The following is a 25,366-nucleotide window of genomic DNA, read 5'->3' on the forward strand; positions in this document are numbered from 1 at the left end:
CCAGGAGAAGGTGGGTGTGGCATCTCTTCGCAGCCCCTTCTTCTACCGCTCTGTGCCGTGTTATGTCGGCCTCGTCTGACACCACCGGCAGAAGGTGAGTGGGGCAGCTCTTCGCAGCCTTCTTTTCTCTCCCTCTCCGCAGTGCTGGATGCCACCGTCTTATCAGCTGATCTGCCTTGCCTGAAACCATTAGCAGAAGGTGGGTCGGGCAGCTCTTCGCAGCCCTTTCTTCTATCCCTCTGTGCCGTGTTGTGTCGGCTTCGCCTGACATCACCGGCAGAAGGTGAGTGGGGCAGCTCTTCGCAGCCTTTTTTCTCTCCCTCTCCACAGTGCTGGGTGCCACCGTCTTATCAGCTGATCTGCCTTGCCTGACACCAGTAGCAGAAGGTGGGTGTGGCAGCTCTTCGCAGCCCTTTCTTCTATCCCTCTGTGCCGTGTTGTGTCGGCTTCGCCTGACATCACCGGCAGAAGGTGAGTGGGGCAGCTCTTCGCAGCCTTCTTTTCTCTCCCTCTCCGCAGTGCTGGATGCCACTGTCTTATCAGCTGATCTGCCTTGCCTGACACCATTAGCAGAAGGTGGGTGTGGCAGCTCTTCTCAGCCCTTTCTTTTATCCTTCACCCCAGTGCTGGGTGTCGGTCTCGCCTGACACCACCGGCAGAAGGTGAGTGGGGCAGCTCTTCGCAGCCTTCTTTTCTCTCCCTCTCCGCAGTGCTGGATGCCACTGTCTTATCAGCTTATCGCATCTCCTGACACAACCAGCAGAAGGTGGGTTGGGCAGCTCTTCGCAGCCCTTTCTTTTATCCTTCACCCCAGTGCTGGGTGTCGGTCTCGCCTGACACAACCAGCGAAAGGTGCGTGGGGCAACTCTTCGCAGCCTTTTTTCTCATCCTCTCCACAGTGCTGCTTGGCGCCTCCTTATCAGCTGATCTGCCTTGCCTGACACCATTAGCAGAAGGTGGGTGTGGCATCTCTTCGCAGCCCCTTCTTCTACCGCTCTGTGCTGTGTTGTGTCGGCCTCGTCTGATACCACCGGCAGAAGGTGAGTGGGGCAGCTCTTCGCAGCCTTCTTTTCTCTCCCTCTCCGCAGTGCTGGATGCCACCGTCTTATCAGCTGATCGCGTCTCCTGACACAACCAGCAGAAGGTGGGTGTGGCAGCTCTTCGCAGCCCTTTCTTTTATTCTTCACCCCAGTGCAGGGTGTCGGTCTTGCCTGACACAACCAGCGAAAGGTGAGTGGGGCAACTCTTCGCAGCCTTTTTTCTCATCCTCTCCACAGTGCTGCTTGGCGCCTCCTTATCAGCTGATCTGCCTTGCCTGACACCATTAGCAGAAGGTGGGTGTGGCAGCTCTTCTCAGCCCTTTCTTTTATCCTTCACCCCAGTGCTGGGTGTCGGTCTCGCCTGACACCACCGGCAGAAGGTGAGTGGGGCAGCTCTTCGCAGCCTTCTTTTCTCTCCCTCTCCGCAGTGCTGGATGCCACTGTCTTATCAGCTTATCGCATCTCCTGACACAACCAGCAGAAGGTGGGTTGGGCAGCTCTTCGCAGCCCTTTCTTTTATCCTTCACCCCAGTGCTGGGTGTCGGTCTCGCCTGACACAACCAGCGAAAGGTGCGTGGGGCAACTCTTCGCAGCCTTTTTTCTCATCCTCTCCACAGTGCTGCTTGGCGCCTCCTTATCAGCTGATCTGCCTTGCCTGACACCATTAGCAGAAGGTGGGTGTGGCATCTCTTCGCAGCCCCTTCTTCTACCGCTCTGTGCTGTGTTGTGTCGGCCTCGTCTGATACCACCGGCAGAAGGTGAGTGGGGCAGCTCTTCGCAGCCTTCTTTTCTCTCCCTCTCCGCAGTGCTGGATGCCACCGTCTTATCAGCTGATCGCGTCTCCTGACACAACCAGCAGAAGGTGGGTGTGGCAGCTCTTCGCAGCCCTTTCTTTTATTCTTCACCCCAGTGCAGGGTGTCGGTCTTGCCTGACACAACCAGCGAAAGGTGAGTGGGGCAACTCTTCGCAGCCTTTTTTCTCATCCTCTCCACAGTGCTGCTTGGCGCCTCCTTATCAGCTGATCTGCCTTGCCTGACACCATTAGCAGAAGGTGGGTGTGGCATCTCTTCGCAGCTCCTTCTTCTATCGCTCTCTGCCGTGTTGTGTCGGCCTCGCCTGACACCACCGGCAGAAGGTGAGTGGGGCAGCTCTTCGCAGCCTTCTTTTCTCTCCCTCTCCGCAGTGCTGGATGCCACCGTCTTATCAGCTTATCGCATCTCCTGACACAACCAGCAGAAGGTGGGTTGGGCAGCTCTTCGCAGCCCTTTCTTTTATGCCAATCCGACGTTTTTTTTTGGTGTCGCCTGACACCGCCAGCAGAAGGTGAGTGGGGCAGCTCTTCGCAGCCTTCTTTTCTCTCCCTCTCCGCAGTGCTGGATGCCACCATCTTATCAGCTGATCGCGTCTCCTGACACAACCAGCAGAAGGTGGGTGTGGCAGCTCTTCGCAGCCCTTTCTTTTATCCTTCACCCCAGTGCTGGGTGACGGTCTCGCCTGACACAACCAGCGAAAGGTGCGTGGGGCAACTCTTCGCAGCCTTTTTTCTCATCCTCTCCACAGTGCTGCTTGGCGCCTCCTTATCAGCTGATTGGTCTTGCCTGACACCACCAGCAGAAGGTGGGTGTGGCATCTCTTCGCAGCCCCTTCTTCTACCGCTCTGTGCTGTGTTGTGTCGGCCTCGTCTGATACCACCGGCAGAAGGTGAGTGGGGCAGCTCTTCGCAGCCTTCTTTTCTCTCCCTCTCCGCAGTGCTGGATGCCACCGTCTTATCAGCTGATCGCGTCTCCTGTCACAACCAGCAGAAGGTGGGTGTGGCAGCTCTTCGCAGCCCTTTCTTTTATCCTTCACCCCAGTGCAGGGTGTCGGTCTTGCCTGACACAACCAGCGAAAGGTGAGTGGGGCAACTCTTCGCAGCCTTTTTTCTCATCCTCTCCACAGTGCTGCTTGGCGCCTCCTTATCAGCTGATCTGCCTTGCCTGACACCATTAGCAGAAGGTGGGTGTGGCAGCTCTTCGCAGCTCCTTCTTCTATCGCTCTCTGCCGTGTTGTGTCGGCCTCGCCTGACACCACCGGCAGAAGGTGAGTGGGGCAGCTCTTCGCAGCCTTCTTTTCTCTCCCTCTCCGCAGTGCTGGATGCCACTGTCTTATCAGCTGATCGCATCTCCTGACACAACCAGCAGAAGGTGGGTGTGGCAGCTCTTCTCAGCCCTTTCTTTTATCCTTCACCCCAGTGCTGGGTGACGGTCTCGCCTGACACAACCAGCGAAAGGTGGGTGGGACAACTCTTCGCAGCCTTTTTTCTCATCCTCTCCACAGTGCTGCTTGGCGCCTCCTTATCAGCTGATTGGTCTTGCCTGACACCACCAGCAGAAGGTGGGTGTGGCATCTCTTCGCAGCCCCTTCTTCTACCGCTCTGTGCCGTGTTATGTCGGCCTCGTCTGACACCACCGGCAGAAGGTGAGTGGGGCAGCTCTTCGCAGCCTTCTTTTCTCTCCCTCTCCGCAGTGCTGGATGCCACCGTCTTATCAGCTGATCTGCCTTGCCTGAAACCATTAGCAGAAGGTGGGTCGGGCAGCTCTTCGCAGCCCTTTCTTCTATCCCTCTGTGCCGTGTTGTGTCGGCTTCGCCTGACATCACCGGCAGAAGGTGAGTGGGGCAGCTCTTCGCAGCCTTTTTTCTCTCCCTCTCCACAGTGCTGGGTGCCACCGTCTTATCAGCTGATCTGCCTTGCCTGACACCATTAGCAGAAGGTGGGTGTGGCAGCTCTTCGCAGCCCTTTCTTCTATCCCTCTGTGCCGTGTTGTGTCGGCTTCGCCTGACATCACCGGCAGAAGGTGAGTGGGGCAGCTCTTCGCAGCCTTCTTTTCTCTCCCTCTCCGCAGTGCTGGATGCCACTGTCTTATCAGCTTATCGCATCTCCTGACACAACCAGCAGAAGGTGGGTGTGGCAGCTCTTCTCAGCCCTTTCTTTTATCCTTCACCCCAGTGCTGGGTGTCGGTCTCGCCTGACACAACCAGCGAAAGGTGGGTGGGGCAACTCTTCGCAGCCTTTTTTCTCATCCTCTCCACAGTGCTGCTTGGCGCCTCCTTATCAGCTGATCTGCCTTGCCTGACACCATTAGCAGAAGGTGGGTGTGGCATCTCTTCGCAGCCCCTTCTTCTACCGCTCTGTGCTGTGTTGTGTCGGCCTCGTCTGATACCACCGGCAGAAGGTGAGTGGGGCAGCTCTTCGCAGCCTTCTTTTCTCTCCCTCTCCGCAGTGCTGGATGCCACCGTCTTATCAGCTGATCGCGTCTCCTGACACAACCAGCAGAAGGTGGGTGTGGCAGCTCTTCGCAGCCCTTTCTTTTATTCTTCACCCCAGTGCAGGGTGTCGGTCTTGCCTGACACAACCAGCGAAAGGTGAGTGGGGCAACTCTTCGCAGCCTTTTTTCTCATCCTCTCCACAGTGCTGCTTGGCGCCTCCTTATCAGCTGATCTGCCTTGCCTGACACCATTAGCAGAAGGTGGGTGTGGCAGCTCTTCGCAGCTCCTTCTTCTATCGCTCTCTGCCGTGTTGTGTCGGCCTCGCCTGACACCACCGGCAGAAGGTGAGTGGGGCAGCTCTTCGCAGCCTTCTTTTCTCTCCCTCTCCGCAGTGCTGGATGCCACTGTCTTATCAGCTGATCTGCCTTGCCTGACACCATTAGCAGAAGGTGGGTGTGGCAGCTCTTCTCAGCCCTTTCTTTTATCCTTCACCCCAGTGCTGGGTGTCGGTCTCGCCTGACACAACCAGCGAAAGGTGCGTGGGGCAACTCTTCGCAGCGTTTTTTCTCATCCTCTCCACAGTGCTGCTTGGCGCCTCCTTATCAGCAGATTGGTCTTGCCTGACACCATTAGCAGAAGGTGGGTGTGGCAGCTCTTCACAGCCCTTCCTTCTATCCCTCTCTGCTGTGCTGTGTCGGCCTTCCCTTACACCACCGGCAGAAGGTGAGTATGGCAGCTCTTCGCAGCCTTTTTTTCTCTCCCTTTCAGTATTGCTGGGTGCCGCCCTCTTATCAGCTGATCTGCCTCGCTTGACAGCACCAGCAGAAGGTCGGTGGGGCAGCTCTTTGCAGCCCTTTCTTTTATGCCAATCCGACGTTTTTTTTTGGTGTCGCCTGACACCGCCAGCAGAAGGTGAGTGGGGCAGCTCTTCGCAGCCTTCTTTTCTCTCCCTCTCCGCAGTGCTGGATGCCACCATCTTATCAGCTGATCGCGTCTCCTGACACAACCAGCAGAAGGTGGGTGTGGCAGCTCTTCGCAGCCCTTTCTTTTATCCTTCACCCCAGTGCTGGGTGACGGTCTCGCCTGACACAACCAGCGAAAGGTGCGTGGGGCAACTCTTCGCAGCCTTTTTTCTCATCCTCTCCACAGTGCTGCTTGGCGCCTCCTTATCAGCTGATTGGTCTTGCCTGACACCACCAGCAGAAGGTGGGTGTGGCATCTCTTCGCAGCCCCTTCTTCTACCGCTCTGTGCTGTGTTGTGTCGGCCTCGTCTGATACCACCGGCAGAAGGTGAGTGGGGCAGCTCTTCGCAGCCTTCTTTTCTCTCCCTCTCCGCAGTGCTGGATGCCACCGTCTTATCAGCTGATCGCATCTCCTGACACAACCAGCAGAAGGTGGGTGTGGCAGCTCTTCTCAGCCCTTTCTTTAATCCTTCACCCCAGTGCTGGGTGTCGGTCTCGCCTAACACAACCAGCGAAAGGTGGGTGGAGCAGCTCTTCGCAGCCTTTTTTCTCATCCTCTCCACAGTGCTGCTTGGCGCCTCCTTATCAGCAGATTGCTCTTGCCTGACACCATTAGCAGAAGGTGGGTGTGGCATCTCTTCGCAGCCCCTTCTTCTACCGCTCTGTGCTGTGTTGTGTCGGCCTCGTCTGATACCACCGGCAGAAGGTGAGTGGGGCAGCTCTTCGCAGCCTTCTTTTCTCTCCCTCTCCGCAGTGCTGGATGCCACCGTCTTATCAGCTGATCTGCCATGCATGAAACCATTAGCAGAAGGTGGGTCGGGCAGCTCTTCGCAGCCCTTTCTTCTATCCCTCTGTGCCGTGTTGTGTCGGCTTCGCCTGACATCACCGGCAGAAGGTGAGTGGGGCAGCTCTTCGCAGCCTTTTTTCTCTCCCTCTCCACAGTGCTGGGTGCCGCGAACTTATCAGCTAATCACCCTCACCTGACAATACCTGCAAACGGTGGGTGTGGCAGCTCTTCACAGCCCTTCCTTCTATCCCTCTCTGCTGTGCTGTGTCGGCCTTCCCTTACACCACCGGCAGAAGGTGAGTATGGCAGCTCTTCGCAGCCTTTTTTTCTCTCCCTTTCAGTATTGCTGGGTGCCGCCCTCTTATCAGCTGATCTGCCTCGCTTGACAGCACCAGCAGAAGGTCGGTGGGGCAGCTCTTTGCAGCCCTTTCTTTTATCCCAATCCGACGTGTTTTTTTGGTGTCGCCTGACACCGCCAGCAGAAGGTGAGTGGGGCAGCTCTTCGCAGCCTTCTTTTCTCTCCCTCTCCGCAGTGCTGGATGCCACCGTCTTATCAGCTGATCGCGTCTCCTGTCACAACCAGCAGAAGGTGGGTGTGGCAGCTCTTCGCAGCCCTTTCTTTTATCCTTCACCTTAGTGCTGGGTGTCGGTCTCGCCTGACACAACCAGCGAAAGGTGCGTGGGGCAACTCTTCGCAGCCTTTTTTCTCATCCTCTCCACAGTGCTGCTTGGCGCCTCCTTATCAGCTGATTGGTCTTGCCTGACACCACCAGCAGAAGGTGGGTGTGGCATCTCTTCGCAGCCCCTTCTTCTACCGCTCTGTGCTGTGTTGTGTCGGCCTCGTCTCATACCACCGGCAGAAGGTGAGTGGGGCAGCTCTTCGCAGCCTTCTTTTCTCTCCCTCTCCGCAGTGCTGGATGCCATCGTCTTATCAGCTGATCGCATCTCCTGACACAACCAGCAGAAGGTGGGTGTGGCAGCTCTTTGCAGCCCTTTCTTTTATCCTTCACCCCAGTGCTGGGTGTCGGTCTCGCCTGACACAACCAGCGAAAGGTGCGTGGGGCAACTCTTCGCAGCGTTTTTTCTCATCCTCTCCACAGTGCTGCTTGGCGCCTCCTTATCAGCGGATTGGTCTTGCCTGACACCATTAGCAGAAGGTGGGTGTGGCAGCTCTTCACAGCCCTTCCTTCTATCCCTCTCTGCTGTGCTGTGTCGGCCTTCCCTTACACCACCGGCAGAAGGTGAGTATGGCAGCTCTTCGCAGCCTTTTTTTCTCTCCCTTTCAGTATTGCTGAGTGCCGCCCTCTTATCAGCTGATCTGCCTCGCTTGACAGCACCAGCAGAAGGTCGGTGGGGCAGCTCTTTGCAGCCCTTTGTTTTGTCCCAATCCGACGTGTTTTTTTGGTGTCGCCTGACACCGCCGGCAGAAGGTGAGTGGGGCAGCTCTTCGCAGCCTTCTTTTCTCTCCCTCTCCGCAGTGCTGGATGCCACCGTCTTATCAGCTGATCGCGTCTCCTGTCACAACCAGCAGAAGGTGGGTGTGGCAGCTCTTCGCAGCCCTTTCTTTTATCCTTCACCCCAGTGCTGGGTGTCGGTCTCGCCTGACACAACCAGCGAAAGGTGCGTGGGGCAACTCTTCGCAGCCTTTTTTCTCATCCTCTCCACAGTGCTGCTTGGCGCCTCCTTATCAGCAGATTGCTCTTGCCTGACACCATTAGCAGAAGGTGGGTCGGGCAGCTCCTCGCAGCCCCTTCTTCTATCACTCTGTGCCGTGTTGTGTCGGCCTCGCCTGACACCACCGTCAGAAGGTGAGTGGGGCAGCTCTTCGCAGCCTTCTTTTCTCTCCCTCTCCGCAGTGCTGGATGCCACCGTCTTATCAGCTGATCTGCCATGCCTGAAACCATTAGCAGAAGGTGGGTGTGGCAGCTCTTCGCAGCCCTTTCTTCTCTCCCTCTGTGCCTTGTTGTGTCGGCTTCGCCTGACATCACCGGCAGAAGGTGAGTGGGGCAGCTCTTCGCAGCCTTTTTTCTCTCCCTCTCCACAGTGCTGGGTGCCGCGAACTTATCAGCTAATCACCCTCACCTGACAATACCTGCAAACGGTGGGTGTGGCAGCTCTTCACAGCCCTTCCTTCTATCCCTCTCTGCTGTGCTGTGTCGGCCTTCCCTTACACCACCGGCAGAAGGTGAGTATGGCAGCTCTTCGCAGCCTTTTTTTCTCTCCCTTTCAGTATTGCTGGGTGCCGCCCTCTTATCAGCTGATCTGCCTCGCTTGACAGCACCAGCAGAAGGTCGGTGGGGCAGCTCTTTGCAGCCCTTCTATCCCTCTGTGCCGTGTTTTATCGGCTTCGCTTGACACCGCTTGCAGAAGGTGAGTGGGGCAGCTCTTCGCAGCCTTCTTTTCTCTCCCTCTCCGCAGTGCTGGATGCCACCGTCTTATCAGCTGATCGCGTCTCCTGTCACAACCAGCAGAAGGTGGGTGTGGCAGCTCTTCGCAGCCCTTTCTTTTATCCTTCACCCCAGTGCTGGGTGATGGTCTCGCCTGACACAACCAGCGAAAGGTGAGTGGGGCAACTCTTCGCAGCCTTTTTTCTCATCCTCTCCACAGTGCTGCTTGGCGCCGCCTTATCAGCTGATTGGCCTTCCCTTACACCACTGGCAGAAGGTGAGTATGGCAGCTCTTCGCAGCCTTTTTTCTCTCCCTCTCCACAATGCTGGGTGCCGCGCTCTTATCAACTGATCGGAGTCGCCTGACACCACCAGCAGAAGGTGGGTGTGGAATTTTTTTTCCCAGCAATTCCTTTCCGCAGCAAATCCCTCTCCGCAGTGCTGGGTGGCTCCTCCTTATCAGCTCATCTTAAGTTTGCTAAAACTGAAGTTTACTAAAACTTCAGAGCCATTTAATTGTATTTTAACCTTACTTTTCCCAGCAATTCCTTTTGATGGCTGTGGCTTGGAAGCAACTGGTTTTATGTACCTACAGAATCTTGGAATGCTGGATTTTCTGAAACCTTTCTTGGTGCCCTGTACATCTGTACTTCTGGTTTACATTTGAAAGGTTTGACACCTTAGCTGTATAAAGTTAAAGGTTTATCCCTAAAACTTCCCAAATGCAGTTTTCATTATTAACACGATGGTGACAGCTATAGTTTTTTTATATTGCTTCACCTGGGGCACATAAATTTAAAGGACTGAAAATACCCCCATGCAATAAATATATTTTATATAATTGCTACCTCTTTCCGTCAGGGACAGCTGGCCTTTGAAAGTTGGGAACTCATTTACGTCATTTAAGTAAAATGTAAGCCTGGGTTTTAAATGACTGTAATTTATATTTCTGAAGTTCAAAACGCTAGTGTGGCTGTTCAAAGGGCAAATACCTTTCCAAACAAACTAATACTCATAAATCAACTTAAAGAGCATGTATGTGTATGGTCCCCTGACAGCAGGCAATCCAGGGCTGCCCAGCATTGCTCTTGTCTTTTCATACTTATGCTCTTATTTTCTCTGGTTTATTATCCCCAGTGCTAAAATTTCTGTGACAGCTTCACTGTGGACATCAACCAGCCAAGTTCACCAGGTAGATTTGGCAGTAGCTATGTCATTGAAATGTCTCTCATCACTATGAAGGGTTAATTTCTTGTGGCTGTACAAAAATCAATGTCCTGTGAGCAAAATAGCTCAAAACCACCCTGCATTTCTTGTGCTGAGCATTTTCTTGCCTCTGTCTGTTAGCATTTGTCTGAACATCATTTATATACTTTGGGTTGAGGGCCTGGTTCCAAACAGCTGCTGTTTGTTTAGCTTTTTCTTTAATTTTATCTGATTTTTTGTTTTGTTTTTTAGTTTTAGTTTTTAATTTACAAAACTGAAAATCTCTCTGGAATGGATTCACACCAAAAATATTTGTTCTAGTCCTTGGATGAAGCACTGATTCATGGTCCATGCTTTTACAACTCACAAATTCACCAACACTTATTATGGCATTGCAAAACAACAGTGACAATAAGAAATTAAACCACAGCTCCCTCAGAGCAAATTCCAGGCTCAGAGCTGTGCTACAAGCTAGCAAGCCCACCATCACCAGGGAGCCTGCATGCCTTGATTCAGAAGGTGTATTTCCAAATCTCAGTTCTGGCATGGTCATGCTCTGTCCTGGCTCCTTCTAACATTTGTCATTTGCTTTTAATATATATTCAGATGTATCTGTGAGTTGAAAGTAATTCAACTCATTTCCATAATTTTCAAGAGTTTTGTTGTACTGCCCAGAAAAGCTCAGTGGTGAAGAGCAAATGGCAGATTGTCTTAGTCCTGGGCTGTTTTAAGTGTGAATACTGAAATCAGGTTTGTAGCGCAAGAAAACCATGAAAGTTGGGTTCAGATTGCATCAGTGCTATGTGGGTGAATTTGATTCCTTCCCTTAAAGCACTTTTTTAAGCCAAAGGGAGCACAACTTCAGACAAAGTCTATCCAGCTGGATATGCAGGTCCTGTGATAGTAACCATGAACCTGTCAAGAAGGTGAAGACACAGCCCATGGGTATCTCTCTTGTCCACCTCATCTCCATCCCACCTCGTGTGGGCTGGGGCAGTGGTGAGGCTTTGGTTTGTCACTTCTTTCTTGCATGTTACTGGGGTTCTATTTTATGCTTTAGCCTGGTCTCTGGGAATGTCATGGCTCATGACATGGTGTTGGCTCCTGAGGGACACAGTGTCCCTTCTCCATAAAGGTTTTCCCCCACCATGGGTGGGTGTGGGCACACACACATGGAAGGAATGAGGCAGGTGGGGATCCTGGCTGTGCCATGAGCTCTCAGCAGTTTGCAGGCTAACCCTTGCTTATAGATTACTTTTCCTTCAGAATCCTAGAGGAAGTATTGAGGAGGGAATTTGGGAAAAACACAGACGTGGCTTTAGAAAATGTGTTTGGAGTCCTGCTCCCAAGTGAGAAAGGGGAGCCTGAAACCAAGCCCAGTCCTTCCTTCCCAACACCAGCACAGCCCCCGAGCCCCAGGGATGTGCCGTCATATCCCAGGAATGTGCTTCCTCTGGACATACTGTCAGGACCAGTCCCCTTTCTTCTGTGGTGGATCCTGCTCTGTGAGAGCACCACCTGGCTCGGGGGACCATGGAGGGACCAGCACCAAAGGGCAAGACGTTCTTCTCACCCAGTTTTTGGAGAAGCACAGCTGCCTGCAGCTGTTGCTGCTGTAAATAATGAGTAGGGACTGGACACTTGTTTCAAAACCCATGGTGTGAAGCTATCTCAGGCTGCACCATCACCTGGGGACCTGCTTTCCAGCTGCACCATCGAAACTTTGCCAGAGGCAGAGCTGAAGCTGAAGCAAATGCAAAGAAACAGAGAGCTGCACACTTGAATCATTCCCTGACATGAAACGGTCACAGATGCCAAATGAAGAATTAATTTGCTAAAATAAATTGAATGTCAACCAGACCATCAAGTATGCACCACCAGGCAACCCTTTTCCTTCCTTTCTGCCCTTTCAGGGCTAGGTGTCATAAGCTACAGTAGAAATGGAATGTGTTCCTGGGAGGATACTGCAATGAAGAGGTTTGCTGCCAATCAGGGCCTCATCCCTTCCTGGGGATTAAATGGCAGAGGTGACTGTTTGGTCCAGGGACTGCTTACAGGGGCCAGGCAACTCTTTCAAGTCCTACTTTTGTGTTATTGGTACCTTTTCTACTCTACTTGCTCAGAAACAGCTGCAGGTGCTGAGAACTGAAAGCCTGAGTCCTTAAGCTCTGTCGTGGTTGAAATGTCTATAAACACCCTGAGTCTCTTTAGAGCCCCCTGAGCTTGCCAAACTCTGCAGCTTAGTAGTACAGCTCATTAGACCTGGTGCTTCCCTTCCTCCTGCAGCCTGTGATTATCTGAGAACTGTGATTATCTGAGAAGAAAAAGTAAGTTTAAAGACTTCAGTACATCCTCAATGCCTAAACTGGAAAAGGAGGTGAAGAAACACTAATTTAATTAAGAAGTTGAAATAGTACCGGAGATAACGTCAAGGTTGGGAGCTCTTCTGTAGTTTTTTCCCAGTATTGGCAGTTACCAATACTGATATTTTTCCTTATTTTTAATATTAGTAACCCAAGACCACAGATCACTCATCTGAAATTGCCTGAACATCCATTACCAGATTCTGTGCTTTATAGCTGAAATAATTCCAATTAGAAAACAGCAGAACCCCCCCCAGTAAACTAATGGCATGATTTGCCATACCCTCACTGACTGAAATAGGTTGCTTATAGTAGTGAAATTTTGTTCTCCAATAGAAATATATATTACACAGCTGACTGGGGTGTGTCTGCCCACTAAAACTGACCCAGGCTGTTAATCAACAGGTATCTTCTGCTTATGTGTGTGTGTTTTAGGAGTATGATGAGTTACTTGATCCAGAACAGCTCCAAGGATAAACAAGGGGCAGTATTTTCATGTATTTGACAACAACAAACCTGCATTTTCTCTTCCAGTATTGTTTGGGGTTGCAGAGAGGCATACTGTCATCCATCACAGCAATGTTCTCCTACCCAAAGGTACTATATCCCTAAGGGCTGCCATTAGAATCAAGAATTTTGAAGCAAATATCCTAATCATCTTCCACTTAAGGCAAGTTGGTTTGCAGCATGGAGCAGTGCTACAGCACATGAATTTTTGAAGGACGTGAGACCAGGATGTGCTCCAGCTCGCACAAACACCTGGGCCACTAATGATCACCCAGTACTGGGACCCACCCCCCCTGAAAACATCTAGCATGACAGATAACAATTTCCTAGAGTGAGATTATTCCTGTCAGTACCTAACAAGAAGAGACACTTCTTATTTTAGGGACTTTCCACCATTTATCTTCCTCTCTCCTCCCCACAGGTGTACACTTGGTACAGTTACTTTTCTCCTGGGAAAGAACCTGGTTTCATGGTAGACAGGAATGCTGACCCACTTGTCTTCTGCTGCAAGCATCCATCAAACCCAGATTCTGTGTCCCTGGGAGTCTTAATTTTCCTCTTGACAGCAAAGACAAATGACTCCCCCAGGGTGTTTGCTCATGTCTACTTCAAGGTTTCTAAGATGCTTCGTGAAGATGACCTGTTTTTTAAACACATAACAAGTTTTCTTTCGCTGCCACCTACCAGTGTGAAGGCAGAGATAGATCTGTTTTACAAAAGCCTTTGGGTGCCATTCCCCAACACATCCTCCCTCTCTGCTTTAGGCTTCTTCTGATTCCTCCTTGTTTCTAGCTGTAATACTTTTCCCCTATTTGGACTTGGCCTGCATAATTATGATGATATTTGATTTGAGGTATAACAACAAATAGAAAATATTTTACAGTATTTTTCCTACCCACCACAAGTTTTTTTCCAATTCACCATAAAATCTGTGGTAGTGTTTTGTTTGGTTTTTTTTTTCTTTCTATCCCGTTCTTTCCTCTGCAAGGCTTCCCCAACACCATGCCACTGACTCCTAAATGGTGAGTTTCTATTTCCCTAGTATTATTTTACTCTCTTTGACCACATGGATACTCCAGGGTCCATCACACGAGCCCTTTCTTTAATTTCTCTTCTCCCAGAAACCCACCCAGCAGCATCACCCGCAGAGCAGCCTGGTCCTGCAGTGGAAAGCACCAAACACCCTCATTTGTAAGGAACGCTGCCAGCCCTGGCTGTGCTTAAACCCCCATAGAAGTGAAGAGATTCTGGAGCCAGATTCATCCGGGTGTTGAAAGAGCAAAAAATGTGGTTGCCACTTCCCAGTTTCCCTTGGCACAAGGATTTTCCAACCAGTCAGGACATCCAGAGGATGTGAAACGACGCCGGACCACCTGCGTGCTGGCTGGGCTTGGCAACTGGTGAGTCCCCCTGAGCACCAGCATTACACAATGTCTTTTTGATCCCACCTCAGTGCTACAAATGCTGCTGTGAGACCTTCTCCTACACTGGAATGAGCTCCTTGTTGACATGAAAACTAAGCACTACAGTACAAAGCCTCCTTGGCTATTCACTGCAATAATCACAGTCTGGGTAGCCACAATTTACTGTCCAAAAGGAAAAGGCCTCTCTCAAACCCCCTGCTTTGTCCTTTTACCATTTGTTTATGTGGCTGCTTAATATATATCAAATAACTTAAACAACCTACATGGCATAACATGCCTCCAAATGTTTAACTGAGTATCCCCAAATTTGTTTCGCATGCTTATCCTTCCATTTGTTAGGAACATAAATATTCTTTGACTTTGCCCTGTACCTTTCATCATTATTTTATGGAAATTCCAATTTCCTGCCCTGAAAGAAACCCTAATGGTAATGAAAGGCTTGAAGCTGTTCAAACAAACAAACAAACAAAAAAGCAGTTTGAGTCAATTCTGCATTTTGTTCTTAACCAAAAGTAGTTGTGTGCATTTGCATCAACAATGAGCTCACCGCATAATGCTCCATATGGGCTTGGCTGCTGGCATTCAGTGAGTGGCAGGAGCCAGTGAAAAAGCTCCCATATTTTCAAAGATTTCAGGATGACCTTGCAAAAGTGTCATTTGTCATTGCTTTGTCTAGAATAGCTGGAAAAATCCCTGGAAACACTCTATGGAAACACAGAGCCCAACTCTCACATTGCCAAAGCAGTGCAGCAGCATTTACCTAAAGAGATACAGCAAGGAATAAGAAACTGCAAGCTTTAAATGGAGCCTCAAGAGATTTTTTTTTTTTAATGCTTTGTCTGGATATTGGTCTTCTGCTTCAGATGTTACTCATTTTTCAGGCATACTGTTTCAACTCAGTTTGTACCAAGCTGATAATAAATATGGATGCAAACAAGTTATGGTCCATTAATCCAGATACTTATTTGCAGTTCTAAAGCATCTGAACCACCTGGAAACAGCCCACAAACTTTTATTGTTCCTGGTTTGGATCTGCTCTCCCAGAATCCCATTCATGCTAATTCCAGTTGAGTTACACCCAGGAGGGGGTATCCATGCATTTTAGGACCAGGTCCCCATTTTTGAGGACATTAATAGTACCCAGAAGGACCGTGGTGCACAGATTTTGAAGGTCTGTTCTGCAGAGCATGAACAATTATGAGAAATAGGAATGGCAAGTCACACAGGAATCCCTGGACATGCTGTTGTGAGTGGCTGGACAATTTGTGCTCAGAAAGGATTTATTTCCACTCATTTTCGTCTTGTGGCTGTGAGAGGCTTGCAAAACCTTTCACCTTCTTTCCCTGGAGTCATATATATTTTATGAGAAATTTAAGAATTACCTCTTATTAAAATGGGGATAGTGTAATTACCAATAAAAAGCAGATGTTATGGCATGACTAATGCTTGAAAATGTATACGTAGCAAGCACAACATAGCAGCACATCCAGGCTTTCCAATAAGATAATAAAAATTGTCTTTGTTTGAAATGAAGTGGCCAAATGGCAGAGGCCTGGAAGAAGTTGCAGGGAAATTGTTAGGGAGAATGCTAAAAGGCTTCACAGAGGGGCAGCTTTTTTGCTGCTGAGACCCATCTCAGCAGCAAAATGTAACTCCAGAAGGTTGAAGTGAAAACCTCACATCCCTGTTCACCTCACCCACATAAGGAGGTGTCTGAAAAGGTGTCGTGCTGAAGCACCCTGCCTCTCTGTGCTGAGAGCATCCTTCCCCTACAAGGCCTAATGAGCTGTAATTAGTGAACTCCCTGACACCTCCAGCACCTCCCAAGGGGTCCATAACCCACCTGCAACAGTCAGGATCATTTTCTTGGATCAGTCCCAGGTATTTCAGCAAGGCGTATCCGGAGCAACCCGCGTAGGCTGACTTTTGAAACAAGAATGTGAAAACATCATGGAAACAGAGTTTTTCAGCAAATCTGCTCAGGCAGTCCTGGGGTTCACAGTCTTTGCAAATTTTTTTTCCTGGCAAGTGGCATTTATTGGTTTTTGCCACAAAATGGTCTTTAAAGCTCTTGCGAAAGAGCAAAACCTTGGAAGGAGGGTCTCGTCTTCTGGGTGTGGGTATGAGGTGGGGGGCAGAGGAACAATCTGTGCCTTGGCCAAGGCAGACTGCAGGGGCAGTGGGAGCTGAGCACCCAAGGGTGCCAGGGGCTGGACACCTCAGCACCCACTGGCTAGTGCCTAGCTGTGATTTCTCCTGTCTTCACATCTCAAGTCTTTGACTCCTTCTCTGTCCCAAACAGCATGTCTTGCTCAAAGCCTGGGGATTCAGGATGTGCTGGAGGCAGCAGAAACCTCCCTGTCCTTTCATTAAGACCCTCCCACACTCAGTCGTTGTTTCTTCTGCACAGAAATCACAGAGTCCCAGACTGAATTGGGTTGGAAGGCACCTTAAAGATCATCTGGTTCCAACCTCAGCCATGGGCTAGGACATCTCCCACCAGCCCAGGCTGCTCCAAGCCCCATGCAGCCTGGCCTAGAACACTGCCAGGGATGAGGCAGCCACAGCTTCTCTGGGCATCCTGGGCCACCATCATCTCAGTGAAAAATTTCTTCCTAATGTCTAACCTAAATCTCCCCTCTTCCAGTTTAAAGATGTTACCCCTTGTGCTATAGCTACATACCCTTATAAAAAGTCTTTCCACACTTTCCTGTGGGTCCTCTTAAGGTATCAGACTGCCATATACTGACATTTTCCTATTAAAAAAAAAAAAAAAATAAAAAAATTATCCAAATTCTCAGATCCTCAGACTATTCTTGGCTCTGCAGGGGTGTCAGCTCAATGGAGAAACCTCCTGCACTGTACTGGGGTGTATCGCAGGCTGGGGAAGATTTTTTTGACATTGGTTTGTTACCAGCATTCACTCTGTCATTTTGTGAAATGAAACTAAGACATCGAGCTGCATAAGCAGCCTTGACAGCAATTAGTTCTGGCAGAATCTTTGTGGTAATGAATTTCAATGAAGCTTGGGTTTTTGGGTGCATGAACACTTCATTAGCTGCCTGTATATCCTACTGGTGCAGTTGAGAAATCACATTATAATAAACCACTTTTTACTGCAGGCAGCAACTGGGATAATAAATCAGATGAATAATAATATAATCCATTCAAAATCATTCCTATGCTTTAGAGCTCTGAAATTTCAGTAAATAGATCAAATACTATGTGAGGATGAATGTCATTCTGAATTTCTCTGTATTTATAAGAATTTTTAATGCACTTTCAGAGGAGTTCTTCACTATGTTACACTTGCCAGTTAAACACAGAAATACAATCATGGTGAGGCATTAAGAAGAAAAATCATTTGACATTTAGCAAAAAATATTTCAAGTCTAAATGGAGAAAAATAGATGATAACTGTTCCAATGTGAAGTATCAGGAAGTCTTTGTCTTTTTCTGTATACTTAAGGGATTTGTATTTTAAGGTATGGAAATGCATGGCTTTGAAAATGCCAGTGAAAGACAGAACTGAAGCAGTGCTGTGCTGTCTTTCTCCTACATTTATAAACCAGAGAGAGACACACATTATTCTGTCACTGCAAAATAAAATTCGTATTTCTCACCATATTTGCAGTGATTAGTATAAAAATCAGGCATTAATCTCATTCTATTTATGTTGGAAATTGACCCTTTGGAATGTGTCACTTGGGCTGTTAGCTGCTTGGTTGTGAGTCCATCAAACAAGCTCTTTTGACCAGTGAAGAGCAAGGTGGAGTAGCCTGTCCTGTCAGTTTTGCTGAAACATCCCAACCAGGACCATCACCCCAGCTGGGACCAGTTGGTTTACTGGGGTTTATCTCAGTAGTTCGTTATCTCACTGACAGGGATAAAAGCAACTGATACTCCTTTAGAAGGAAGTGGGATTATCTGTGAGCATCCCAGCAAAACCAGGATGTCCACAAGAATGTGCTGGGGAGGAAGAAGAGGACAGCTGTGCCAGCAGAGAGCTGGGGTGAGGTGTCCCCCCATTGTGATGCTGCCTTGGAACCCTGTCACCACAGCAGCTGGGATGATGCTCTCCCTACTGGTTTTCCCTCCTTGTGTACCTGGAAAGTAAAAATATTCTTTCTCTCCCGTTGTGAACAGGTGGGTTGCAGTTTTAGTGCCCAAATGTATAGATACAGGTCAGTTTGAATGAGGTCTGTGTATGATATTCTTAACATGAAAAAAAACCCCTAGTAATGCAGCTTTTGATTTTAAAAAAGCAGTAGCAAGACAGTGTGGAGGGGGAATTCACACTGCCAGAGCAGCAAACAGCCCAGGGGCAGTTTTTCTAGTAGCAAACTACTAGTGTATGTTGATCTGTATCTGCGAGATGGCTGTTAGCTTTTTTTGGCTTTTTCCCAACTAATTAGTATCATATAAAAGAGGTGAGCTGATAAACAGGCCTTTCAGATAAAGAGAGTTGAAACTGAAACATCAAATCCAAACTCTTTGAAAGCCTTGAATTGAGTATGTCAGTTTTGGTTATATGGGAAATTCAAAAAGAAGATATCTGAAGGAGAAGGATGTTGTACAGAGTTGTATTTGTTTTTTCAGGCTTTACCCAAGTTTCAATATTCTTCCATTTGCAGGATGCCCACAAGCACTGCTGATCTGTCAAGAGTCTCAGGAGGCCATAGATCACCCTAAATACCCCAAACCTGTGAGAGTCCCATTTTGTGGGCTTGGATTCTACCAAGGCAGCTCATGAAATCAGATGTGAGTTTAACCTCAAATCAGGTACAAACCTGTCTCCACGGGCCATGGTTTTGCACAGTGCCAAACAGTAGTCTGTAAAAACCAGGTGGCAAGGGTGGACACTGGGTTTTTCTTTCTGAAGCCTGGTTATTGCTGCATCAACTTGGAAAACAGACAATTTCATATTTTTCCCTTGTGAGCTACTACTGAGTGAGAGTACAGGAGCTCACTTGGTGTTCAAATTTAATTGAAAAGCCTATGTGAGAAAGCATTTCAAGACTTGTAAAGAAAGAGTTGAAAGATAAGCCAAACCCTTACAGTCCTCTGACTGGGTTCTTGTCTCTTTGCAGTGGCAATGTGCCATGTCGGGGGCTGACAGCAGAACTGATTAACATTGGTGATTGGTTTTGCTAATGGCTCTTGCCTGTTGATAGAATAATTATTGTTATATTTGATGAAATACAAATTTCTTTCAGGAGCTTCCAGGAGATCTGGAGACAAGGGATCACCCACCATCCAGACCAGGAGTTTTGGAGCATGTCCTGCTGACCAGGGACAGTCCTGAGGACTTGAACACCAAGCTCTCACTTTGCAATGACCATTCAGGTCCAGATTACTCCGTGTTTGCTCCCACATCCTTGCCCTACTACAGAACATCTGATGTCTTTATCAGCCCATCTTCCCTTGCTGCATTGCACATCAGCACAGAAACAGAAGAAAGCTTTAGTGATAGCAAGGTCAGCACTAAGCAGGATGAGAAAATGAATTATTCAGCTGTTTCCTCAGGATATTTTCTATGTTACAGAACATCAGGAATGCTTCTTGGACAGCCACTCACCAGTGGATTAAATACAGAGGGAAAAAATCCTGATAACAATGGCAAAGATGAAAGTGAAGGTGGATGTGCAGAGTATGGAGATGCTGATAAAGTAAGCTTCAAGGGTAACTGCTAAATTGCTCCCTGAGATTGCACCTGGAGATGGGTTTTGTTTTGGTATTGTTAAGATACTTCCCTCTAGTCGAGGTCATGCACAAAGAAAAGCAGAATCAGAGCAGGCAGCACCTTTTCATGGACAAATACTTTCAGGGCATGAAGAAACATGACTGGGGGGGGGGGAAAACCAACAAACAAGCCAAAGGTGAGAGTGGGGACCTGGCAGCTGCCTTTAGATCTGTATGGTGGGCATACCCCCTCTATCACATGAGCTGCCTCCTATGAGTTCTTGTCATCCTGCACAGTGTTTCAAAGTCCAAATGGTTAAATTGGGTTAAGTGAGGTGAGGTGAAACTTGCCTTTAATATTTCTGAAAGGATTAGGAAGGGAGGTTGGCACATCTTACATCATGCTTGTTCTCCAAAATTAGGCCCTAGAGAACACAGTAATGAATAGTGCTCTGAAAACAATGCAGCAGTAGAGCTATCTGCAAGGAGGAGATCCTGGTGACAGCCCTGACAAGGTCCCTGTCCCTTGAACCTACCCTGTGGACTCCTGCTGTGTGGGCACACTGTTGGCTCTGAATCTGTTCTATTGCTGCAGGGGATTGTTGTGTCCCCAAAGGGAGTGTGGCTTCCAATGTATCAGCCCTGCTTTTTCATGTATTTGAGACCTCAGCTTTTGGCCTGTACGTGTTTCTTTCAGACCATCTCACTAAGTTTGAAGTCAGATAAAAGAGCACTTTCTTCTATGACTGAAGAGCCAACAGCTCAGCAGCTCCTAGGAGACATCACCTCTGAACACTGCCCACAGATGATCTCCTTCCCCAGTGGCCTGCCAGGGCTGAATCCACCCTTTCCATCCACTGGGTACTTTCCTTACCACAGGACAGAGGGAGAGCTTTGCACTGATCCAGCTGGTGAGCCAGACAGGTTCTTCACTGAGACAGAAGATTTGGAGAACGAAGAAGGAGGACAAGGAAAAGAAATAGGCTTTTGGGGTCTCTATTCCAGCTGTTCGATATGCTGAGAACAAAACAGGGGGTTTGTCTTTGTCAGCAAAACTTGATTCAACACAGGCATGAACGAGAAGCTCTGGAGAACTAAAACAACATGGAAATGTGCATGAATATGGAGTAAAAATACTTTCCCCCTCCAGTAAAACAAGTTCTGATCCAGACTGTGTAACGACAGCAGAAGGCAGCAGAGGGAAATCCCTGATTTGGGGGAATCCAGATAAACTTGCTCTAGAAAACATCCCCAAGAAGGAGGGTGAGGAAGAGAACTGTGGTTTTTCTGTGGCTAATCCCAAAGGCTCGATGCTCACTTGAGGGGTGTGCAGCTATGGGAAATGGCCAGTGGGAAAAAAAAAAAAAGAATTATTTAAATCTAAGCTGCTTGGAAGAATTAAGCAGAGACAATGTCCAGGAGGGATTGGGAAATGTATTTCCTCTCCACTACAATCCATCCATTGTATTAATGGCATCTGTTAGACTTGGTTACTGTGCACAATGGTCATACACAGGAGAAAAAGAGCATTTTTATTTAAATTCCTTGTCAATAGACTTTTTTGAACCCATTTCCATTAAGTCTGTCTTCATTTCACTTGCACAGTCAGTAATGAAAATACTCCTGATTACTTTAATATGTGCAACTATGAGCTTCTATAAAATGTCAGTTTTGATTCTGGAAAACTGGGCGACAGCATCCAGAAACAACTTGGCTTTGCTGAGTCTTGGTCAGTTTACACCAGATGAGGATCTGACCAGAAGCAAGCTCAGTGCTCCCTTCACAGTTGTGAAATCTTGCAACATCCTCTCCTTACTGCCAGCCGTGTCACCTCTTGGAGACACCACACAGGTCTTGGCTCTTTTCCATTCCTGCTCTGCATGTAGACAATACCTGTTCAAAATGGATGTGGTTATTCCAAACATTTTCTTAATCTTTGAGTGCTTCTGTAGGGATTGCTAATTGGTATTGATAGTCTCATTCTCATTCTTTTAATGTATTTTCCATACAGTCTTCCTCAGTGGTAAAAAGGAAAGGATGGAGGGCAGTGCTGGAAGCTTATGTGGTTCTCTTGAAGGCTTTCACTGCTTTATTACTTTTCCACATAGTTAACATCCTGTACACAGGCAGCAGATGATTTTTTTTTCTGCCTTGGAAAAGGACATTGTGTGCATTTACCCCCAGAGAGGTCCTAGGCTTTTGGAAATCACAAACAGTTCGGTTCAGCCCCGTGTTCTGATACTGTATTTCCTTTCATCTCTCCATTTGAAAAATTCATAATTATTGCTCTAAGCCCTTAGTACTTCAATACTAGTGGTCCTCTGGAGATTGAAAAACAATCCGCAATTACTTTGATGCATGCTGTGTAGCCTCCATTGATCCCATTTAAGCTTTTAATCTCATGAATTCACAAATTTAATTCATAAACCAAACCAAACAAACCACAGGAAAACACGGCCTTTAAGAACAAAATGGTGGTGACAGTCACCCTCTTTGGGGATTTGCTGTAACACAGGTTCCTCTTTCTCAGGATAGATTTTGTTTGGAAAGGAGTCACAATATTTGTTAATCTGTGTGCCCCTAGGGAAAAACAAAGTTGGAGGGCATGGAATTTGTCTCTGGCGTCAGGTATGAGAGGTCTTCTTTAGTAAAGTACTCCAGGTCTTAATATCTAGACCCAAAGCAGCCTAAAATGAAAAACAAAACTTCCCCAGCTTCAGTAGAGTGGGGTTTGAGTCTCTGGGCTCCCCATCTGATGCAGAGCATCGGGTGGAAATGTTTGTTTTAGAAACCTGAACCCCACCAAATGCTGCGTTAGGGAGAAAATTTGCTCAGCAGTGTTCAAGTGTATTGGTGTGCATCCTGCTCCAAGGACAGTGATTAGCTGAGCTTTCCTTCCTCTCCCAAATCCTGATTACATCAGCATATATGAATTAATAACTTTACTTTGAGCTCCACCACAAACTAAGCTTTTTGGCAAGTAGCACTTATCATAGAGGAGAAGAACCCAGCATTAAACAAAGCAGCTTAAACAGGTCCCTTCCCAACAACGTGATGGAGAGGAACGGAAGCGACTTGGTAATATGAAACAACCTGGGTTCATTCAGAACCATGTTTATGGTGACAATACCTTAAATATATATGCAAACACCATCACAAACACATCACTGGGTACCCAGGACTATATGGGGGGACCATACGTGGGATCCATACAGCCATCCTTCTCGGATAATCCAGGCTGCTCTGCCAGTGCAATTTTAGGAACCACATCAGACATGAGGAACTGTGGCTTGCTTACCAGGAATAGGTTGGAGGTAGTTCCTGAGGGCTGTACTGTATGCTCATCACCAGCAGGAATAAATAGAAATACAAAGGAATGAGAAGGGAGTCCTCATAGATGGAAAGTGATGCAAAGTCCTCATGGAAGCTGGTGGATCAGAAGGAGAAGCAGCTGCAGTCCCCATCCCACCATACCCTTGAATTTGGTTAGTTTATCTGCACTTCTATCTGTAGCCATATTTTTCTAGAGCTGTATCTTCTTTCTCACCAGAACCAATGAGTGTTCAATCCTGGTGACATCTCTGCCCAGAGCAACTGTTCCCCAAAACACAAAGACAAAAAGCTGGGTTAGGATGAAGGCACAGGCTGTACCTGTCTCTAATCCTCTCTCGGTTACTGAGACAAATAGGAATGGATGACAAAAGAGTAAACAGCCCGGTGACCTCCATAATCCCTCATAAATCCATCTGTCTTTACCCCGATGCTACCAGTTCTCATTTACTCCCTTCAGGCTTCAGGGCTGCTGGGGCCATTTTTGCCTTTCCCAGGAGCTCAAGTTGATGGGATTTGCAGGTGTGGGCAGGGCAGAAATGCACCTGAGCCAAGTCCTGCAGGCTTGATTTGGACTTCTGCAGCAATCATTAGAGCCTCACACATGGAAAAAATGCCCCTGCTATGTATTTTAGTAGTTTTTATTATCAAAGCTGGTGTCTTTGGGCTAGTTTCTGCTACTGGTTAAGAAAAAAAAAAATGGAGAAATTAATTCCCCAAGGGAAGCCTTACAACAGGATCACCTGAGCTGTGGGGCTCCTCCAAGCTGGTGATTGAAATAGAGACATTGGGCAGGGTAATAACTGTGGTTCTGCTTTTCTGGGCACCTGCCTCCTGTGCAGGGTGTTCTTGTGCATCAGCTTGGGCACAGGGCACAGCAGCCTGCCTGGTGATTGAGGGAAACTGAGCTATCTCCTCAGGTTATTAGCTGAGAAAGAAATAATGCCAAAGACTATAAAGGGGGCACAAAAGTGCTTCTCCTGCAATGACACCAGGGAGCAAGCACACTCCATGATGTTCTGAGCAAAATTACCAACTGTAAGCAGCTAAAATGGGAACTCTTGCTCGTGCCAGCTCTAAGGGTAACTGGCAACACGTGGAATGCAAAGGGAGTGTGGTGGAGAGTGAGGAGTTAAACTTGCCTGGATGAACAGGAGGCTGTGAAAATAGACACCAACCTGGGAAGGGGGGATCTACAGTGGCCTCTCTCTTTCCCCCTTGAAAACTCCAAAATGGCTGAGACATCAAAACCCCCAGCACGATGTAAACCTGCACAATGGGGATCTGACAGCTGCAGTGTTTGAACAAAGTGTCAGATGGGAAAGTTTGTGCAACCTCCTATATCCCACCAGAGCATGGGGGTTGCAGCTTTTCCTGGCTTTTCTGCCTGTTTTTTTCCTAGACAGTGGAGTTACCATCAGCGTGTGGGGTGAAAGCAGAGGGAATCACCTCAGCAAAGCAGCAACCACAGCTGCAGTGACCTTCGCTTAGACCAGCTCCATCTCCTCCCCTATCTCACAGTCACCCAGCTTTGGATTTGCTCCCTAAATCCATTGTTTTTTGCTTCCCTTGAAAGCCTCACTTTCTTACAGCATCCTCACAAATACATGTGCCAGGACAAGGTGACGGTGTCTGTCTCCAAGCAGCTGCCCCATTAGCACCTGATGCTGGATAATAATGATGATTGATGACTCTTAATCATTCTGTCACAATTCCCTTTCATTAATATTTATATCTGGCAGATGTAACCCCAAAGGGGAACTTGAATTGCTACATATTAGTCTGCTATGTACAGCTGGTATTTTCTGCAGCAGCTCTGAGGACATTCTTCTAAACCCTCCATTGTGAGCAATTAGACTCTCAACTCTTTACTACTGTCACATGTCAGCCTAGAGAAGAATGTTTATTTTAGGTGCCCTCATGTGATGAAGTAAAAAAAAAACAAAAAACAACTTTAAATACCAGCATTTTCAGGAAAAGGAATGTAAAGGATCTGTGTAAAGGAATGATTACATGCTTACACAACTGGCTTGATCACAGAGGTCAAGCCCACCTGTGGATACATCACTGAGTCTCCTAATTGCAACAGGGTGTAATTTAAGGCATCTTTAGCAGACAGTGATTTTAAATGTGTGCTGTTTTCCAGTTGGATGTATGTGTTCATCTGCTAAAAGGAAAAAAAAGCCTTGTGCAGCACTTTTGGAAGTATAAACATTTAATTAAATGATCTAGTGAAGTCCTTATAATTTGGCTGAAGTCTGTTTATAACTAATTCATAATACAGCATCATTAGTCAAATGATTAGTTGGTAATTACTCTATGAAAACAAATTAATCACTGTGCTTCCCAAACCACAATCCTCTCTTTACACACTGTAGCAAACCCTTTTGCCTCTGGTCTATGCTTGTCTTGATTTATTTCTAGTTATCCA

At 47.9% G+C, this 25,366-nt stretch overlaps 1 protein-coding gene and 1 long non-coding RNA gene across 2 annotated transcripts; both read left to right on the top strand.

The window, feature by feature from the left end:
* The first annotated feature begins 8,987 nt into the window (after window positions 1-8,987).
* Window positions 8,988-12,290, top strand: LOC139803139 (uncharacterized). The gene is made up of 2 exons (XR_011728894.1): window positions 8,988-9,615; window positions 10,285-12,290. It is a non-coding gene; the product is annotated as an uncharacterized lncRNA (long non-coding RNA).
* Window positions 12,291-12,807: 517 nt separating this feature from the next.
* On the top strand, window positions 12,808-21,175 carry LOC139803227 (uncharacterized). Its single transcript, XM_071759174.1, has 5 exons — window positions 12,808-12,830; window positions 12,921-12,931; window positions 17,858-18,069; window positions 19,140-19,592; window positions 20,303-21,175. The coding sequence occupies exons 1-5, from the start codon at window positions 12,808-12,810 to the stop codon at window positions 20,624-20,626; spliced, it is 1,023 nt and encodes a 340-aa protein (XP_071615275.1). The 3' UTR covers window positions 20,627-21,175.
* The last annotated feature ends 4,191 nt before the right edge of the window (window positions 21,176-25,366 follow it).

The sequence above is a fragment of the Heliangelus exortis genome, chromosome 15 (genome assembly GCF_036169615.1).
Source record: "Heliangelus exortis chromosome 15, bHelExo1.hap1, whole genome shotgun sequence".
Lineage (NCBI taxonomy): Eukaryota > Metazoa > Chordata > Aves > Apodiformes > Trochilidae > Heliangelus > Heliangelus exortis.

What these genes read in the sequence shown, in the direction of transcription:
- LOC139803227 (XM_071759174.1), top strand. Translation starts at nt 12,808, where the DNA reads ATGACAGATAACAATTTCCTAGA. An exon ending in TTCTCTCCCGTTGTGAACAG is followed by an intron (nt 18,070 to 19,139) that starts GTGGGTTGCAGT and finishes AATTTCTTTCAG; the next exon opens with GAGCTTCCAGGAGATCTGGA. An exon ending in AGTATGGAGATGCTGATAAA is followed by an intron (nt 19,593 to 20,302) that starts GTAAGCTTCAAG and finishes TGTTTCTTTCAG; the next exon opens with ACCATCTCACTAAGTTTGAA.